This window comes from Balaenoptera ricei, chromosome 4 (assembly GCF_028023285.1).
Source record: "Balaenoptera ricei isolate mBalRic1 chromosome 4, mBalRic1.hap2, whole genome shotgun sequence".
Lineage (NCBI taxonomy): Eukaryota > Metazoa > Chordata > Mammalia > Artiodactyla > Balaenopteridae > Balaenoptera > Balaenoptera ricei.
The window spans coordinates 84,002,021-84,023,770 of NC_082642.1; the positions used below are offsets into that span (position 1 = coordinate 84,002,021).

Sequence of the window (21,750 nt, forward strand, 5' to 3'; positions counted from 1 at the left end):
TTAGTTAATTCTGCATCTATGTCTTTCTTTTTCCAAGATTGTTAACCTCTTGATGGACAAGGACCCATGCAGATCCAGCTAATATGTACTGAGCTCCTTTCATATGTCTGGCACTTTGCTTTCCATACAGCACTATAAGATGGGCATATGACACATGGAGAATCTGAGTCTGAGAAGGGAAGCATTTTCTCCAAAGTCATATGGCAAGTATGTGGCACAGGGAAAATAATAACATACAGAAATTAATTCCACCTAGGTCTTCCAATATTTAAAAATTTCCTTTCGACAGCAGTATCTACAATAACATATTGATTGCCTGAGGTTAATATACAAATCTGTAAATTAAAATTTTGTTCTGAACTGAAAAAAAAAAATTTCCTCTTCTTTTTTTTTTTTCCTATACCTGAGCTTCTTGAGTTCTTATATCTGCATGTCTCTCTACCATAGCACACAACACAGCAGATTTTGAGTAAATATTTAGTAAATGCAAAAATATGAGTAGCTTTCCTGTGGGAAATATCTTGCTTTGAATGTGTGAACATAGCTTTGGGACAAGCCTCCCAGATCTATGTTCAGGCAGCTTTTATTTGTGCTACCACGCAGGCAAAAGTAAGTCAATTAATCTCTCTGTCTTCATTTCCTGGCATGTAATGTGGGAATGGGCATGAAAGCCCAAGAGGGTGTTGTGAGATTAATTAGTTAAAATGTATACCCTGCTATATAAATGCTAATTGCTGTCAGGAGCGTGGGTTGGATTTTCCAGTGACTTGGCTTTGCGTCGGCTTTGCACATTTCCATTAGTCCTCTGTGGCACCAAGTCCCGGCCTTAAGAAATCCTTTGGCTGAGGGAAATGATGACTTTGTAGTTCTCCTGTGATGAGGGGCCAATTTAGAGAGGATTTCCACTATGGAGTAAACTGGTTAAGAAGGGACATTTTAAACAAAAAAGTAATTCGTTGTGCTGGTAATTCGCTAAATTCCCTTTGCTGTTATTAGAGACAAATCTATTTGCATAACAGCCTTTTCCCCAGTCTTTTCTTCGGCTGGTGCCTGAAGTGAATCGTATAATTAATTTGGTATTATGTGACACTCCAGCCCGTTGCCATAGATTTTATTTTTATTTGTTCATTGAATAATTTAAAAACCTCTGACAAAATGCCCTCAGGTGGCTAACTAAAGAAAGTTAAAAAACCCACAGAACTAATTTCAAATGGGCAAAGAAAAAACTCAATAAAAATCATATCATTTTTGTTAATGTTCATGAATACTAATATGTGTGGTTTTGGTCCCTATTATAGAGGAGTCTGATTCACTTTATAAATATATGCATTTGGCCCATGAAACATTCCGTAAGGGAGATACGTAGCGGGTATAATGATATCTTTTCCCCTTGATCCTGTATTGCATTTAATTTGGTTGAAAAAATATTAAGTCTAGGGAATTAGCCAAAAATATTGATTGACCTGTATTTAAATTTTAGTATGTAAGAGCCTTTAACATATGCTATTTTAAAAATAACTCTTGTCTGCTCTTGATTTATTGTTATGTTATGAAAGGAAAATTCTGGCTTCCTTTATTAGTCAATACTAGTCACTATAACAAATTATGTCCACCAAATCTCAGTGGCTTAAACAATAGAGATTTGGCTTAACACAGTGACAACTCTTTGAAAGTGAGATGGCTTTCCTGAGAAGCTCTGCTTTGACTGATGGCAGGAATCCGGGCTCCTTCCATCTTGTGATGCTGCACTTTTCAAAAATTTCTGTTCTTCAAGGATTCCATGGAAGGGAAAGAGAAAGCACCAAAGATTATGCTGGGAGTTTCAAGTTGTACAGCATCTCTGGCCACACTCATTGGCCAGAACCAAATCACATGGCCCCCACCCAATTGCTAAGGATATGTAGGTTTCATATGGGCCCAGGAAAAGAAAACAGGACTAATGAACATTTAGTCAGTCTCTGCCACAGTCTACCCCAGTGATAACCAAAATTCCATTTCATACTTCTTCCAAGATTGGTCTGCTTGAGTATATCCTTGTGGTTGCTATGTTACACTAGCTCTCTTTTTCCATCTCCCTTTTCACAATTAACATTCTCCTACTTTACAAAAGAAAAATCCACCTGTCACTTGTCATCTGTCTTGGTGTTAATTATTGTTCAGGGCCATAAAGACTTCCCAGGGCCAAAGTAACAATTTATATTATTGGTATCCAAAAGTCTCCTTTAATCAAGGTAACATTTACCCCCAGAATGGCTTCCTCCTTCTCTCCAATTTACCAGTGTTCCTGTTAAAAGTGAGCCATGATATCAAACTGTGTTCTACTGACCCAAGTTGGGGTGATCTGAATTGAGATGTATTGTTGAGTGGGGTTGCAAGGAGAATGATACTTTCATTTTATAGCCTTGCCTCTAAAATCATTCAAATTTGAGCAAATAGTTTAAAGTTCTTGACAGGGAGGCCTTTAGGAACAGCATAAAGAATATTTTTATGAAATATAGAAAGCAGTAGCATCTTATTTCATCCAGACAACAAACTTAATATAGTGCAGTTCCAGACTCCATCAGCTGCCAACTGTCTCTCTCTGTCTCTTTCAACTATATCTTATAATTTAAAAGTGGATGAATGTCCTGCCAATGCATATTAATACAAATTTTGGAATTAAAAAACAAAATCAATACTTTTTTCTCACAGAAAGTAGGTATGATTAGGATGGTTTGACACTGAGAGGGACTTTGCCAATTGTATTACACAGTGGATATTTCCTTCCTTCCCCCTTCCTTCCTTCTTTTTTTTTTTTTTTTTCTAATTAATATTTTAATTATTTTCAAAGCAAGTCATGCACGGAGGTTTTTTAAGGCCAATATATTAAAGGGGTACCAAAATAATTGTATTCTTTCTGTCATAATTTTCTTCTGCTCCTACTAGTTCTCTTCTTCAGAGACAACCACTTTTGAGGATTTTATTTATTTTTTCTGTCATTTCCTATCTATAGTTTGCTAACCAATTTGTGTATATTGTTATTTTTCATTTAGTCAACCCTATGTGTTATCTCTTCACTTTTTTAAATTATAGTAAATAAGGACTCTCTCTCTAAAGTGCTATCCCCTTTGCTTTCCTTACTCATACCTCTCTATATAATATTATTGCAATATTTGGTTGAATCAATGATCATTCAATTAATATGTCTTCAGATATGAACGAACTATGATTATGTTACCTTTCTTATTTTTTGAAGTTATGAATTGCCTTGCTTTCATATGCTTACTCTAATTAGTATCCTTTGGTAACCATTTTCATACTTTTCAATTACCCTTCAGCATCATTTTTCACAGTGCTAATCTAATCAGATAATCCATCAGTTACAATTATTTTTTCTTTATTGGGGGTTTCCATTTTCTATCTACACTGATTTACCACCAAGCCCTACTGCATAGCTGCTTTCCTGGGATATCCTGCATTGTTATTCTGGGAATCCCTTCCCCTCTCTCTTTAATTGGATCCCCTATTCCTTGATCTCCTGTTTTCCTTCTTGTTTTTTCTCTCATTTTGTTGGCACAAATCTCCCAGAAGCTTCTTGAAAAAGTAGCACATAGGATATAAAATTACTGAGTCTTTATGTGTCTGAAAATGTCACTCACACGTGATTGTTTTGTTGGGTTTAAGGTTCAAGATTGCAAATAAATTTCCTTTAGATGCATTGCTTCATTATCTTCTAGTTTCCAGTCTTGTTTTTGAGAGTTGCAAAGCCATTCTGATTCCTAGTCTTTTGTATGTGACTATTTTTTTCCTCTTTCTTACTCGCTGGTAGTTTATATAATCTTTTCTTTTTCCACAGTTTTAAAAAATATTTTTGTGGTGTAAGTCTGTTTTCATCCACTGTGTTGGGGCAATTGACAGATCTTTTTAATTTAGAAGGTTATGACTTCAGTTCTGAGATTTGTTTTTGCTTTGAATTATTTAATGGAGAGTTTTCTTTTTATTTTCTTTCTTTTGGGGATCCTACTATTGAGATGTTGAGACTCGTGGACTGGTCTAACTTTCTTCTCTATTTTTCTTTTTTACTCTACTTTTTAGAAAATTCTCAAATTTAACTTCCAAATAAACCATTTATTAAATTTTACCTTTCTTCAATCATGTTTTTAATTTTAATAAACTTTTTTTCTCTGAATATTCCTTTGTTATATCATTCTGTTCTTGCTTCATGAATATAAAAGTTTCCTTATCTCTCTGAGTATGTTAATGATAGTTTTTTGTTTTTCTTTTAAAAGATTTCTTTTTCTTGAATAATCTTGGTTTTACCAAATTTTCTTTTACAATGTTTCTTTGGATGTTACCTTTTATAGTAGAGATTTTTCTCAGATGTCTCCTGGGGCTGTTTGTTCATATTTAAGAAGAAGTGATTAAGAAGCTGATTAAAAATTCTAAATGTGAATGTGGGACTTGTTAACCTTGAGCTTTTCTATTGGATGATATGATGATATGGCTGTACAAGTTTGAAAAAAAAAAAAAAAACAAAAAACCTCTGATACTAAGATTGTTAGATCTTTCTTCTGAAAGTAGTCAGATTTTCTAGAGAAGATTCATTCATTCTCCTGCCTGGAGAGTAAAGGTCTGGCTGCTCCTATCCTTGGAGCTCAGTGGGAAAGGTTACTGAGTGCTAGGAGGGTGGGGTTGGAACCAAAGATGTCACTTTTTGACATAGCGTTCATCCAATTCTCCTTATTTTACTGTCCCACCTATGTGCTTATTTTTAAGGTATCTGGTTGCATTTGCCAGGATAGGATAGATTATTCATATTAGTAGTAAGCAAATCCCAATTCTCTATGACTTAAAATAGCAAAGCTTTGCTGTGTGTCATCCATATCAAGGGAACCAAGCTAAGGGAGTCTCAACGTCTATGCTTTCATATTTGCTAAGGCAGAAGAAAAGGAAGCATGGTGAAATATACTCTGGCCCTTAAAACACTCAACACAGGTGACACTCAGTACATCATTTTGGCCAAAGTGAGTCACATGGCATCCCCTTATTTCAGAAGGGCATACAAGTACAATCTTACAATATGCCTAGCAAGAGAATCCAGAAATATTGAGTGTATGGTACTAGTGATTACTTATCTTGATACTGACAGTTTCTCCTCCTGGGTTTTTTCTGCATTCTGCATTGCAGATTGGTTTGTTCTCCAGCTCTCCCCTCTTCATTTAGGATTTTTCGTTTTAAATGTGCTAAGCTGGTCACCACTTGTCCATTTGATGTTGCTATTATCTTTCCTCTTGTTATTGCTATTACTTGGGTTTACGTCTTGAAAATTATTTTAGTTTTAGTGGAGTTTCATAAAGCAGTGAAATTGGATGCATGTATTCAATCTGACATGTTTAACTGAAAAAACTATGGTTATAACTTCCTGTAAACTGAAGGAGCTAATTCTGCAACTATGCAGTTTTAATGAAAATATATTTAAAGAACGTTATGATAGATGTTTAATAAAAAATATTTTCTTATCAATTTGTATTAATGTGAACAACACTTTGATCTTTCCAGTTCTTTCTCTGTATATTGGATTTTAAAACATGTTTCTAAATGAAGCGTAGCAATTGTAAACAATGAAAATTTGTTGATTCTTGGAAAAGTCAGTTTGTTAGATTTCCCAGAGGTCTATTATTTACTTAGAAATGTATTACTTACTTACAAAACATTTTGCAAGTCATAAAGCTTCAAATTCTTTGCTTTTTTCAAAATTAAAGTAGTCCCTAATTTAGTTGTTCTGTTAGCTATCTGCTTATGCAGATAAGCCTAGCAAACGTTAGGCTTAGCAAAATGTTACCCAGCAAACGATCATAAACTTCATTTAATTTATTACACATGTATTATTGCTCATGAGTCTATAGCTTGTCTGGGTGGTTCTGGTGACATAAGCTCAGCTCAGCTGATATAGGCTGAGCTTGCTCTTACGTCTTTGGTCAGCTGTGGAGAGGTCTGACAGCTGTGCTTCCGGAGGGTGCAGCTGTCAGCAAGGGTGCCTCAGCTCTACTACATGTGGTCTCTTATTTACTAGGAAGCTTTCTTGTGTACTGTAGTCAGTTTGGCTGTCTAATCTAATACCAGTAGACACGCATGACTAATCCAAATTGATATGTGCAATAAGTGTAAAATACATTGAATTTTGAAGAATTATTACAAAAAAGAATATAAGTATAAAATAGCTTATCAATATTTGGGATGTTTTGGATATATCGAGTTTAACAAAATACATTATAAAAATTAATTTTACCTGCTTCTTTTTGTTTCTTTAATGTGGCAACTAGGACACCTAAAATTAACTATGTGGCTTGCATTTTATTGCTATTGGACAGTGAAGACCAGGGGAGAACTGGGAATCTTAGAGGGTTGCCATTTCAGTTACAATTTTCTTCTTAGAACCTCTTTTGTCCCCAGAGGAGTGAAAGAGCACATGATTTCTTTTCCAGGTGAGATTCTCCCCCATACTTTGTAGGATTCAACAGGATCAAGCTATCAGATCACACTGTTATCCAATAGATAGTCAAAAGATAATAAATGAATGAGAGGAATTCTCCTCGCACCACAGCTGTCTATTACATGCATTTATTAGAAAGAGGCTAATGAATATGACCCGAGAAGAGGGTTCAGAAAATACTGGGGTACCCTAAGGAGAAGGTGTGTTCTCTGGAGATGAGATGACTCATCTGCCTTTTCTTTCTTTTTGACTGTTCCAGAACGCTGTGATGACTGGGGACTAGATACCATGAGGCAGATCCAAGTGTATGAAGATGAGCCAGCTCGTATCAAGTGCCCACTCTTTGAACACTTCTTGAAATATAACTACAGTACAGCCCATTCAGCAGGTCTTACTCTGATCTGGTATTGGACAAGGCAGGACCGGGACCTTGAGGAACCGATTAACTTCCGCCTCCCTGAGAACCGCATTAGTAAGGAGAAAGATGTGCTCTGGTTCCGGCCCACACTCCTCAATGACACAGGCAACTATACCTGCATGTTAAGGTAGCCTGACCCTTGTGGTGACTTTCTCTTTTCCCTTTCGTTCCTGAACCATTTTCCAAACGATGCATGGGCTGTGAAGGTGGGAAGGGGAAGAAGGAAGCATGTAGAGAGATGTACACTTCACCTCATTGGCTTAGCTGAGGTTAGCTGAAAGAAGTGTGCAGAGAAAATGGTTGAGCTTCCGAGAACATTCTCAATAGGTGGTTCCTTTTCAAACCTGACATACATCGGGGTTGTCTAGAGGTGGAGGCTTGTTCATTTGTTCCCTTTCCCTGACATGAATCTGCCTCCACTTCTGCCTCACCTGAAGGTGTATCTGTTTCCCTGGACAATGCACAGGGCAGGCAGTAGAACCCGTTCATATCTGTCATTCTTGGCAACTTTTTAAGTACCTAGCACAAATAAAGCCTCAGGATGCCATATAAAGGAAAGAATATCTGAGAGGCATTAAATATACTTCGAACAGTGCTTTTCAAACTTTTCCACCAAAATTTCCCTAAAAAGCAAATGAATACCAGATCTCTGGGAATCTAAGAATATAATCCAAAGCACCCTACCATTACTGCAAAATTTCTTTCAAATCCACTTTTTTTCTGAAAGTTCATGTACGTTTTGCATTTTACTTCACAATATACCAATTTTCCTTTTACAACAGATTAATTTTGTTTTTCCTCTGGAAAAAAAAAAAAAAACACCTTGAAAACATTGAGGGTCCTTCTGAAAAATAACCATTTTAAGGCTTAGTACTTTGGCTACTTTTTTTCCTGAGGTCCCTTTTTAGCTTCCAGGCTTTATTTTATTTTTTAAACTCCCATTTCGGTTGTGAATTTTTTTTTAAAGATAGTTTCCTACTATTTAATAGTACATTGGCTTTCCTAGGGCTTGCATAACAAAATAACGCAGACTGGGTGGCTTAAACAATGGAAATATGTTTTCTCATAATTCTGGAGGCTAGAATTCCAAGATTAAGGTGTCAACAGGGTTGGTTTCATTCATCTCTCCTTGGCTTGTAGATAGACATCTTCTCTCCATGTCTTCACATCATTTCACCTCTGTGTCTTCTGTGTCCTAATCTCCTCTTCTTATAAGACCATCAGTTATATTGGAGTAAGGCCCACCCATATTACCTCATTTTACCTGAATTACCTCTTTCAAGACCTATCTCCAAATACAGTCGCATTCTAAGGTATTCAACTTCAACATATGAATTTGGGGTGGGGGACACAATTCAGCCCATAGTGATAGAGCTGGATGACATAACAATAACAGAAGAACATAACAGAATAATAAGTAAGACCAGACCTTCTTCTGAATGCTCCTTGTCTCTCATGGATGTTATAACTGTTCTCTGATGGAGAACTATGACTCTGTTTTGATAAATTTAAACAATGTTATGATTTAGTGAGAAAGGACTTCTCTATCACAGAAAAAAGCATACTGATCACTGTGGCTTTGGGAGTCCCTTGTTACCTCTTAAGTCCCTTCTGAGGCTTTTACCCCTTCTATTTAATTTTATTGGAGTGAACTCTAGACTGGGATGTGAGCTTCCAAGGAGCCTGAAATACTCATGTGCCCATTGTTTATGCCCTAATACAGCTTTGGTATCTATACTCACACAATGAGAAAGCTGGCCTAAATGTTCTTTGAGCTCCTTTTCATCTTTGGCAATTGTTAATCTAGTAACATTTCACACATACACCTTGGCAAATACCTGGGGAAGGGTCATCAGTAGCTTTCTGGTTGACCTTGGTCTCTACTATGCGTTCTAGTGCTTCAGTATCTCTATTTTTTTTTTTTTTTCCTTAGCAACCCACTACTTCTTTAGAGATCTCCCCCAAACTTTTCCAACCTTCTTTTATATTATAGGAGTAGGGCTCATGACTCTCTAGGCCTGAGTATACCTTTAGTGTTATTTATCAATTTCCAGATTGCCATCTCTTCAATTTACCTGTCTGCCTATCTTCTAAAGAAAATTTGAATTAAACTTATCTGGTGGGGGTACCAGAAGCTTCCCATTGTCCTGTAATGATTCCTAAACTGAGAATGACCTTAAACTGAACCATGTGAAATCATAGGCCTGATGTCATTAAGAAAATAAAGTTAAGATTCATCCTTCAGTATTCTACTGCTTGTATTCTTGCTTCAGTACCTCTATTAAGATAACATCCAGATTTGACTTACGGAGCTGGAAAAGTCAGTCCATTCATTGTTCATCACTTGATTTTATAGTCAGGAAATGTATCTTATTAAGCTGAAGTTTACCTTCTATAACTTCCACCTATAGGATGCTTCTACTTGGAAGACCGTTTGTTATCTGTAGGTAAAGATTGTGCCTGCCACTCTCCCTTTCCACCTTATTACCATTGTCATAAGTCATCCTTAAACACTCTCTCCTCCCATCTTGGGGAGGGTAGTGAATTCTCCCACACTTTCCATTGGATTTAGCCTTAATTCATGAGTTATTGAATATGTAATATGTCTTAAATAGAAATCACAAAAAGGGGTGGACAATGAATGACCCATTTACATATCACCCTAAAAAATCACTTATTTTTATTATCTATACTCCCTTTATTGTTTTCCTTTATGTAATACAGTTTTATGTATATTCCATGTATCCAACAAATATTTATTCAGTGCCTACTGAAAGTTTAGGCACTGCACTAGATGCAAGAAATAAAAGAAAACACATATGGTCATGACTTTGAACTATGATAAATTCAATCAAGGAATTGTCCAAGGTGCTGAGAGGATGAGAGTCCTAATTTAGATATGGGGTGTGTAGAGAATGACATAGACCTCCGTGTGAAAGGTAGGGTGATGGGAAAAGAAGAACCCTCCAGGCAGATGAAATGACTTACACAAACATTAAAGGTATAAATACAGTTCCCCACCATCTTTTTTTTTCTTTTTTTAAAGATTTTTTTTTTGATGTGGACCATTTTTAAAGTCTTTATTGACTATTTCTTCTGTTTTATATTTTGGTTTTTTGGCCACAAGACACGTGGGATCTTAGTTCCCTGATCAGGGATCAAACCCACAACCCCTGAACTAGAAGGCGAAATCTTAACCACTGGCCCGCCAGGGAAGTCCCTCCCCAGCCATCTTAACATGTTTTACGTGTTTGTTAGTTTTTTCCTTCATGCTTGACTTTTTTATATATGTGTACAATAACTTTGGATGGTTGTACCATGATTTTTTTTTTACAGTCTTCCTTTTCATAGGTTTTTCTACTGATTCCAATATCTTCCTTGCTGATATAGAACAGGATGGGCATTTTTGATCATGTGCTCTCTCTATTCTCACTTTTCCTATGTCTATCATGTAAAAAAATCTCCAGAAATAGGATTACAAGGGCAAAGGCTAAGGCTTTTAAAAATGTTTTTGGAAACATATTTAATTTTCCAGAACTCATTTATACCATTATCAACCATGAGTTAATATGCTGTTCTTACCTGTGGCTTACCAGTACTGAGTGTTATTAAGAATGTTTTAAGGGTAAAATTAAACATTATATATATGAGTACACACACACACACACACACACACACACATACATATGTATGTTTAGGAACATATCTAAAAATCTAAATAGTTTATCAATAGTAGCTAATTGTGTCTGTTTTTATTCTGTTGTGTCAGTTGTTATAGGAAATACCTCCATAACACATTTAATTGTTACATGAACTCAATATATAAATAAAGTCTCAATACACAGCAGTACTTCACTTAGCTCATTTTAATGTGTTTGCTGCATCAAAACAAATGCAAATGAGACTGCCCATTCATTGCATATTTTTCTTTTCAGGAACACTACATATTGCAGCAAAGTTGCATTTCCTCTGGAAGTGGTTCAAAAAGATAGCTGCTTCAATTCTCCCATGAAACTTCCAGTGCATAGATTATATTTAGAATATGGTGTTCAGAAGATCACTTGTCCAAACATAGATGGATTTTTTCCTTCTAGTGTCAAGCCAACCATCACTTGGTATATGGTAAGCAAACTAGAGGGCATTTACCCTCTCTAAAATGACAATGATTATTTGTTGAATTAATATAGAAACAGATTTTTCTCATCATCATTTCCTCCTTAATAACTTTATACAAATGTTTTACTGCTTCCTCACTTTGTACCATTTTAAAGGAAGTGGTGGAGATGCTTTGCCTCAACCCACCATGTCTTAAATTACATTCACTGGACTACCAGAACTACCTTATTTCTATTAACTTCCTGTGAAATACAATTTGAGAAATATTGCCCACTTCTACTCACTGCTGAGTGAAGTCAGAAGCTGCTAATTCATCTGGTGAATTTCAGCTCTTTGGTTAATAAGTACTGTATTTTATTATTTGTATGTGTTTTCATGTTTGCCTTCCTTTGTGGGCACAGTCGATCTGTGGTCTATTACACATCTGAGAGCTTTGAAAAGCGTTTAATCAAAATATGAAAGTGTTGGAAGATGACACTTGGGGCAGCAGCATAGTTTTCTAATCTCTTCAAATATCCACCTGAGCCAAAGCCAAAAACTCCTGAAAAACATTTAAAACAAAACTCAGTGACAAGTTATGCATAAGAATCACTTTCAGTAAAATAAGTGAGATAAATCACCAGTACAAACCATATAGAATCAGAGTCTATAGAGAAGGAAGCTGATGGAAATAATATGGCATTTGGCAAGCTCAAGAACAGGAGAAACCCCAAAAAGCCAGTGGGTGAAGCAGTTTGAGAATAGCAGATGAAATTTTGCTAATAGAGAGTGAGTCCAAGAAGCCTATAGCAAGACATTTTGAAGGAATTGGAATAGTTCTAGTGCCTCGGAACTCTGAAAAACAACCACCCACACTGAGGAAAAACTGCTAGGAATGGAATCAAAATAAACAGGATCAGGGTAATGTAGAGGAAGGAAGGAGAACCTGCTGAGAATGGACGAGCAGAACAGAATCAGGAAATCTCAAGACTGTAGTTTTGAAGAAGGATCTCTGTGAAATTGGAAAATCCTGCCAAATCCTAAAGCTCAGAAAAACTAGTTTTACATAATAATGAGCAACAAAAAGAATCAAGGTAAAATCCCATTCGAAGCTATCAGAAAAAAAGAGAATAAGAAGCAGAATAACATTTCTATAGAAAAAAATAAAAGCATTCCAGAACGACCTATTGCAACCTACTGTTTCAAAAATTGGCACAAAGACATTAAGAAGTGATGCAAGATGAGAGAGAATAACAAATAAAAATTAGAACATTCCAGAAATTATACAACTCAGTAAAAACTTAGAAGAAAATTAATTATTTCAGAAATAAATCTAAACTAAGAGGAGCAAACAGAAAATAAACACAACAAATAATGCCTTAAGATTAAAAGAAAGTGGAATGGAGAAAAAATTTTGATCAAAAATAAATGATGAATAAAAATAAAAAGGTTAGAATGGATATACCAATATCATATAAAGTAGACTGTAAGATGATTAATATTATCAGAGATAGAAAGGACTTTTCAGAATAATAAAAGGGTCAACTCATCAAGAAGGCATGAAAATAATAAAAAAGTATATATGCTTAATAACAGTGCTTCAAAATACATGAAGGAAAAGTTGACAAAATTGAAGGAAGAAATAGACAATTCTACAATCCTAGTTGAAAATTTTAGTATCTGTCTCTGTTTAAGCCATTAATGAAGTGACTTAGGGAGCCAACTTTAAGAGTTTTCCATTGGCCAAAGATGGAACAATTTAAACTTTAGTAAGGATATTAATTGCAGTAGGTCGAATCTAATGAATTAAATTTAAATCCATAAGTTCGTAATGATATTTCAAAATATGGCCACATTTGGATGAGAATAGGAAATAAAAACGTTACCTTGAAAACCAGTAAATAAAGGAGAAAAAAAGCCAAGATTTTATTCTGCTTTTCTATAAGAAATGTATTGATATATTGAGTAATGACATAGTGCAGGGAAGTGTATTTTTATAAAAGTATATAATCACTTTGCAAACCCCAATGAATTACTAAATCTAAGCATTATGCATCAATGACTGTTAATATCATAAGGAGAGAAACAACCACTTTTCTTCTGATGAAAGAAAACAATATTACCTATAATTGTGCCAAATGGATTCAATCTGAGTCTGATAAAACCTTTGGATCCTGCTGCCATTTTGCAGGAAATATAGAGAATAGGGGAATGTATTGATCTGTACCATGCGTTTGCAATCAGCAAAATCTAAATTGTGAGACACTCTACAGGCCAAATGTCTTGTGTTAGTCAACAGATAAATTGCAAAAAATGAAAGTCATAGAGAGGGAATGTATAGATTAAAAGAAACGTAGAACATTTAAAACACTAGAGTGGATGAGAATATAGTATCTAAGGACATATGTGTGATAAAATCGTGCATGAAAACAAGGAAGTGACTTCACTATGAAGGTATAGATAGTTGCTACTTTGGGGGATAGTAAAGAAGGTGTGATTGACATGGGGCATGTGGAAGGCTTTCAAGGGTGACTGGTAATGTTCTATTCCTGGACCTGAGTGGTGGTTTTAAAAGTATTTGCTTTATACTAATTCATTAACTCACACATATGTTTTGAGTGTTTTTCATATATGTTTCATTCTGTAGTAAAATGATTAAGAGGAAGGGAGATGATAGGAAAGGAAGGGGAGGTGGAGGAGACTGATTTAAGATATATAACAACCAATTGCAATGTATGGACCTTAAGTGGATCATGTTTTGCTCAAACAAACTATAAAACATGCTATGAGAAAGTCAGGGAAATATGAACATAGACAGAATATTGATGACAGCAATAAGTTATTATTACTTTTTAAATTATGATAATGGTAATGTAGTTATGTTTTCAGGAGGGATCTTGTCATTTAGAAGTACACACAGAAATATTTACAAATTAAGTTGTATAATGTCTGTGATTTGCTTTGAAATAATATTGGGATGCAGTGAGTGGGTATAGATGAAATAAGACATAGCCTGAATTGGTACTATTGACTCTAGATATGGGTACAGGGATCATTGTTTATTCTATGATTGTACTTTTCCATAGTAAAAAGGATTAAAAGAATTATATTAACAATTTGACATCAATAAGTGTAATATGTCTTCTGGTTAAAAAAATACGTTCATCTATTTATCTGCAACAAGGTCTCTTGTTTCTAATGAGACCCTACTCACTTTTTCTATATTTTGAATACTTTATGGTCTGAAAATATAATTTTACTTTTATACATATTCTATTATTTTCTCCTCTTTTTCCTCATGTATTCCCTCTGCCTGGAATATCCTCTTTTTCTCCTTTAGAACAAATCAAATTCTACACCTTTGTAAAATGTTCCCTGTACTCTCCAGCTGAAATAAATTTTCCCTCATATACCCTCAATTAGCTATTTATTTGTAACTGTTTCAGTGTCACTTTTCACTTTATTGTTTTATAACCATTTATTCATGCATATATTCAATACATACTTGTTGAAGATCAACTGTATTCAATGCAATATATCTGGGGTCTGGGGGGTACATGGTAATGAATGTGATATATGCCCTCCCCAACATAGTCCCAAAGGGTCTCAGTTTAATTCAAACAAGTTTATAAATAAGAATTCCTGTTCTTATCAAAAAGTAGAATTCTAAGTTCTACAAGAGTGTCAAAGAGAATTTATTGTTGGTTTTAAGAAGAGGGACAGATTTACATGCAGGTATTCTATGAGACTGACTATATCTTGAGGGCAAAGTTATGCCATATCCATCTCTGTATCTCCAATGATTCCCAGACTTCTGGTTTTCCTGATTGGACTGATGTCGGTGCTATTAACCAAGGTATGAAATAGCAGAGGAGGAACAGGTTTGGGGAACAAATAATGAATTTAGATCATGTCATATTGAGTTAGACTTATCTGTGTGACATCTAGGTGGCAGTGACCAATAGGTAGTAGCTACATGTGTATGGGTCTGGAGCTTATAAAAAAAAAAAATCAAAGCTGGAGACAGAGAATTGGATACATTTATGTGATAGTTGAAGCCCTTAAGAAGACAAAATAAAGTGAGAAGAGAAAAGGGCTAAGATAAAAATCTGGAGAGAATGTTTATGCAGTGAATGAAAGCCCAAAGCCTGGAAAGAAGACTGAGAAAAAAAGTCATGGTGGTAAAACCATCACCATGGCAGATACCCAACAATGTGCAGATGACTAAAGAGGATAACCAGTAACCAGCCATCCTTTCTATTCCCTGATTATGAAAAGGTTGCTATGGATGTGTGTTATACTGCTTTTTATTTCTTTACGTTTTGGTAATTGACACCTTTACTCCTAAGTGTGCTTCCATGTTGGGAACAAGATCAGGGTTCTTGGTAGCTGCATTTTCCTATCACTGTGTAGCAATGCTGCTATTGTTTTTTGCTTTCCACCTTCTACAGTCGCTCCCTGCATCCACCAAGGTATTTGACCCTCCTACAGTAGTCCTCTTTCAGTTGTTATCAGCTGAATTCCCTACCTTGACATTGTAGAAATGGTCTCTTTTAGTAATACAAATAACTCTATGAGAGTTAAAAGACACATTAATCAGTTCCAGCAAATTTGCTTCCCTGTTAGCAGAAGGATGAAAACTGATGAATTGAAAGAAGGAAAAGGAAACTAACACTTCTTGCATTTTACTAGTGCAATACATTGTGCTACGTACTTTAAATGTTATCATATGTAATACTCATCACAGTTCTTCAAGGTAGATATCATCCTTGTATAGATTAGGAAACAGATGTTTGGAGGCATAAACAATAATAGTTAACATTTACTGAGCACAGTAATTCTTCTAAATGCTTTAATAATTTCACTCATTATCGATATCTCAACGTGAGGTGGACTCTCTTGTTTTCTCCGTTATGTAGTCAAGGAAACTGAGCTGTAGAGTGGTTGAGTGTTTTGTCCAAGATCACAGTGATTTGTCCAAGATTCAGCACTATGCAATCTGTATCAAGAGCCCAGACTTTCACATTATCTTATACAATTTGCTCAAAATAATCCAGCTGATAATAGGAGAATCTGGAATTTCAGGCCAGTTCTGTGTGGTTCCAAGACCTATGCTCTCCAGAAATGACACAGAGAGGGAGGTCTAGTCTTTACTTCTGGGGGGTAGGGCACTTTGAAGGGCAGAGCAATCTTTGAACACAGATTGGGTTGTAGGCTGGGCTGTGGAACATAAGGAAACCTGTGAAAAGAGAGCCCTGGAAAATCATAAGGCGCTCAGAAAAGATGAGATTGGAGGGAACAGAAAATCTAAAGTTTGTATTTTAGAATCTTAGTTTAATGGGGCAGGATTGAACTTTCTTCCTCTGCATGTCTTCTCTTCTCTCATCCTGTCTTCTGCACGGCATGGTTTTCTTCATTCAGGGCCCAGGGTTCACAGTTCTCTAGTTCAACAATCCTGTGAGTCAAATTGATGTTCAGTAAATGTTTGTTGAGTAAGCCAGGATTTCCAGCCTGGAAAGCAAACCATGGTTTGTAAGTGATTTACTGAATTTCAAATAGCCAGCTTCTAAAAGAACTTCTGGGACACAACATGTATATAAATTGGAGGCTGCCTGTTTATTCACAGGGTCTTCCAAATATATAATAGTAATGACACAGGTAAGTGTGATCTTGTTGTTGTTTTTACTATTATTATGAAACGTATTCAAAGAACTGAGCTTTAAAATATGGTGAGCCATCTTAACATTCATATTACTGGATTATTTCTCTTTCTTATTGTTATAATTAGGTATTTGAATTATTTTTCCCAAAGATACTTATAAAAACAAAGTCAGTTTTCCCCTTCTTACTAAGGACCAGAGGGACCACTTTATTGGGTGCTTTGGATGTTACATTTATAGCAGCTGCTGAAATGCTCTCAATTGCTGTTTAGCAGAGTAGATATCATTCTGGATATCAATTTTCAAAAAGCGGGTTGTCCTTGTCCTCAGTGTGATCATTAAAATTGGTATTTTACATCCACCTTTAATTTTCAGTGTGAAATTAAGCAGAATTGGTCAGGTATTGTTTATAAATCTCTCTCAGAGAATAGGAAAATCTTTGCTTTTTCTGACAAAGTGCCATCAGGAAAGCACATTTCTGAAACAGTGCCAGGCTTGGCCTTCTTGTTGGCATAGCACATATGGTTGGGAAGCTAGTCCAAGGTCTATCTAATAGACTTTATTTTTAAAGTGTTTGTTTCAATTTGATCTGACAGCTTAGTTTGGTTCTTTATCTCCTCCCTTTTCCTAAGGTCCCTATATAGTGATTTTTAACCTTTGGTATGAAGGAAGTGTGTATCATATTTTCTTTCCAAACTATACATATTTAATTTAATATACATATTTAATTCCATATTTTCTTTCCAAACTATACATATTTAATTATGTATATATGCATATATACACATAGCATTCTACATATAATTTCAGGGCTTCTGAGGACCTAAGATTCATCTTTTAAACTTAAACTAAGTTCAGATATCTGTGAAGCCTTGAGGTTCAGTTAGGCTGAGTGAATCACCCACTCTACATTTTGACAGCACTTAATTTATATCTCATCTTTGTTACTATAATGATTGCATAGCATCTTTGTTACTATAATGATTGCATTTCTTCTGTACTAAGTAGTGACTTCTCTCTCCTTTGCTTTCCCTTGACTATCAAGTGCATATCACAAAACTGAGCCAATATACTTTGTATTTAGGAATTGATTAAATAATTGAATGAATTAGACTGGACTAGAAAATTCCATGGAAATAAGTGCCATTTCTGTTTTTACTGGCTACTTACTGTATGCTCAGCTTCTAACACAGTGCCTGACACATAGGGGAGATTTCGTAAGTATCTATCACATAGACACAGTTCTGCTGTGTCTATGCATGACATAGTTCTGCTCATTGAAAGTGACTGATGTATAAAACTCTTATGAGTCTTTGTGAACAATTGTGGTGTATTTTATAACAACTTAATCTTGGAAGCAAAAATGTCAATAGATATTTCTAACTGTTTTAACCTCATATCTCAGTTTAACTCTTTGTATCCTTACTTCCACTTTCCCCACCCATCCTACAACTCACCCATCCCATGTCTTATAGGTCTATATACTCACCTTCTTATTATCATTTGCATACCACGTGAGCTTGCAGCTCCATGTCTTATGTCTTTGCTTCTCTGGTTCAGTTCATATTTTTGATCATGTAACACCAATGTATTGAGCATTTACCATGTGTCCAGTATTGGGCAAGTAGCTGGCTATGCAGATACAGTACTCATCCACCCGCCCGACCACTTTACCCCATAGAAGTAAATTTTCTGGAGAAAGAGATAAGTGAAAAGAGATCATTATGATAAAGTTAGTTAAGTACTAACATGGAGGGCAAAATGTTATAAGAGTGAAGGGAAGTTGTTCACACTTTTTCCTGTCCCTGGAGCGTCCTTCTCTGTGTCTTGCCCTCCTCCCGAATAACTGTTAATAATCTACACATCCTTTAAGATCCAGTTCAGATCTTCTTTCTCCATGAAGAGTTTCTAAATGTTTTCTGTTTGGTCTTCTTCCTCCACTTCCCCACCCCAATATGCCTTTCACAGCATTTGTTGCAATCCTCCACTAGACTGCTTACTTACAGGTTAAGAACTGTGTCTTTTCCATCCTTGTGCCTTAACATAGTTCTTTAAAAGTTGTAGGTTTACTGAATGGACATATTTGTTCTTATTTAGTCATGTCATCCCCTCACCCACACCCCGTACCTCACCACATGATTTATTTCCTCTCAAGGATCTCAAAATCATTTCTTATGCTGTTCTTTACCTATATACTGTGGTAGGTTGCCATGGCTACCATTATGTGGTTGAAAAGTTGCTCTCCTATTTAACTTCTCTCTTTTAAATTCAGAATGAGGAACTGATGGCTCAACTAAATGAATGACTTGTCTTCTGGTCAGACAAGTGTTTGCTTCATAGTGGAATCCACTTACTGTTAACCCATTTCTTATATTTGGAAACATGTTTTTATTATTCTTTGGGTATTGAGATCTTTGTTCATATCTTTTTTTTTTTTTTTTCCTGGATTCCAAATAAATGATTTTGAAATCATCAAAAAGTTTGCAGGGTTTATTTTCAGGAATAGTTTATTATGTTTAAAAATGCCCTTTGTGTCTTAGGCCTATGAAGGGCCTAGAGAAGCAGCTGCTTATAAGAAGTAGAGAGAGCTCATCAGATATTACAGACTAAAGTTAATGGGTATTTATAGTTCAACAATGCCCTGAAGCTACCCTTACCACATACATAAACACTTAAAATGTAAAATATTTTCTTCATTTCCTTTTCTAACATGTCTAATAGCTTTTAATTTTTTTTTTCTTTTTCCTCTTCTTTTTTTTTTTTTTTTTTTAGTTAATTTAATTTTTCATGGTCCGATTTTTCTGAATAGTAGATTAGACCCCAAAGTTTTCCGTTATTTTTTATGGGATATTCCTCAATTTGAAATAATTTTCTAGACAAATCAGCTCCAAGAAAAACCTGTCCTTGGCCTACATTTTTATCCTACCTTATGGAAAGAAGAGAAAATCCCAGAACACCTGACTTACAACACTGACACATAGGCCCAATGATAGTCTTAGGCACATCCAGCCCAAATTTCAAGTTCATCCTCAAGAGTCTGGAATAAGGTGAAGAGAAAGGGGGAGCTGGCAAGAGATCAACACACACCTGTTTTATAACATTTTCCTTGCTATTTAGATGTGTCAGACTCCATTTTTCTGTTAATGATAAGTCCATGAGGGTGGATTCTTTGTTCTATTCAGTGCTGTACTCTCAGAACCTCAAAAAGTGCCTGGCATGTGGTTTATTGATTAATACTCAAGGGTGAATGAATGAATGAATGAATGAGAAGACTTTGAGTCAGAAGCATTTCTTTATATTTGTAGCACATACTATGACTCCTAAAACGATGTGTTTGAAATAGTTTTTACATAAATGATATTTGGTGAGTAAAAAAAAAAATGTTTTTTTTAACATTTTATTAAGAAGTACTGTTGACAAGTTTAGTATTAATAGCTAACTTCTCATACTGAAAAGTATGCTTTTCCAGTTTACCACTAATTGTAAGAATCAGCCTCATATAAGAGTCACATCACACTATTAACACTGGGGCTGGCCCCAGGTAGGTCAGGACCACAGTGTAGTGTGAGACAGTGTCAGGTGGGATTAAGAGCAAGGGCTACAAAACACGTAGATCTAGGTTTAAATTCCAGCTCTGACACTGCTTGGCTCTATGATAATGGCAATCGCTTAACCTTTATAGTCCTTTGTATTTTCATCTATAAAATGGGCATAAGAGCATTCCAAATTTGCTAAGTTTGGAATAAGAATTGGATGTGATAATGGAGTATACCTAAGCACAGGTCTCAGTATAATTTTTTCAGCCTCAAGTAATGGATGAAAATTGGTGTTCATTCTTGGTTAAGAAGCTAGTGAAAGACCTTTACTCAGCTGTGTAAAAAACTGAGTTTTAGCTCTGCACTGTGTTACCTAGAATATCTCTTTACCTATCTCATTTTTTTCCACCTGAAAACTAGGGCATATTTAGTCTGATCTGTCTACTTCACAAGGACTTGAGAACAGCTAAGCTAACACATGAAAGAGGCAAATAGCTTTGGACTGTTTAAATGAAAGGTGCCAGAAAAATCAAATAGAGTTCTATAGATAGTCTAAACTCAATATAAACCAAATCTGACATAAATTTATTATAAGAGTACAGGGCTTTGTGGCCTTATACTTTGTGATAACTTTAGAGTATTAAAATATTGTGCTGATGTGACAATTTTCTAGAGGCACTGCTTATCAAAACAGGATAAATTGTATTCAGAAAAATAACTGAGCATATGTCATTGTCCTCTTGATGATCATCCCCATGAATCAAAAGTTTAGTACTATTCCTAAAAGACGTTATTTCCTGTGACAAAGAATTACAAAATGTTCCACTTAATGTAACTGTCATATTTCAAAACACATGCTCCAGGAATTGAAGTAAGAAAACCTTGAGGATAGAAGAATTAAAGTTAAATATGTGAACACGGGAAATTGAAAGTACAACCTGGTAATAGACTCCCAGAATATTAAAGATCAAGAGGACCCAATTCTTTTTGTCATAGATGAAGTATTGATTTTTAAAAGACAAACACAAGTTTTTCTAAAAGTAAATGTTCAATGCATATTTTTGTCAAATATGATGTATTGATTTTTTTCTTGAAAAGAAAAAAGTAAAATGATATAGCCAATTAGTGGGGCTGAGAGATCCAAAACAGGATTCTAGTTATGTTGAATGAGATATTTTAACCTCAAAATTTAAAAAAACAACAGAGTTATATGAAAATATGAGTTGGAGCACAAATAGACTCTTAACTCTTGGTAAGACTCATAAAATTTATTTTTAAATTCTGGAGTCTGTACTATTCAGCTAAAAAAATGGGATAAGTAGAAGAAAAACAAAGAAGTTTGGAAATAACTGATACGGTGATTCACAGAATGATCAAGAATGCCAAAACCAGACATCTAAAACAGTGCCTAGTTTGTCAGAGTGACTGTATTTCTGAATTAACATAATCAGTGAAAAAACATAGAAAAATGAAAACAAATTATTCTTTAAGTAGCAGGGTATGCATTTACTTAAGTTGCCTTAATCATTTTTTGAAACTTTAACCTTGCTTTACTATTAACTTGGAATT

General features: G+C 35.2%; 1 protein-coding gene across 3 annotated transcripts in view; it reads left to right on the forward strand.

Annotated features, from left to right (window-relative positions):
• IL1RAP (interleukin 1 receptor accessory protein) overlaps nt 1-21,750 on the forward strand; it is a 130,295-nt gene that overhangs the window by 69,256 nt on the left and 39,289 nt on the right. For all 3 annotated transcript variants that reach the window (XM_059922079.1, XM_059922080.1, XM_059922081.1), the window contains exons 3-4: nt 6,732-7,017; nt 10,826-11,012. In XM_059922079.1, the coding sequence (XP_059778062.1) occupies nt 6,732-7,017; nt 10,826-11,012 (473 nt within the window). The remainder of the gene's footprint in view (nt 1-6,731; nt 7,018-10,825; nt 11,013-21,750) is intronic.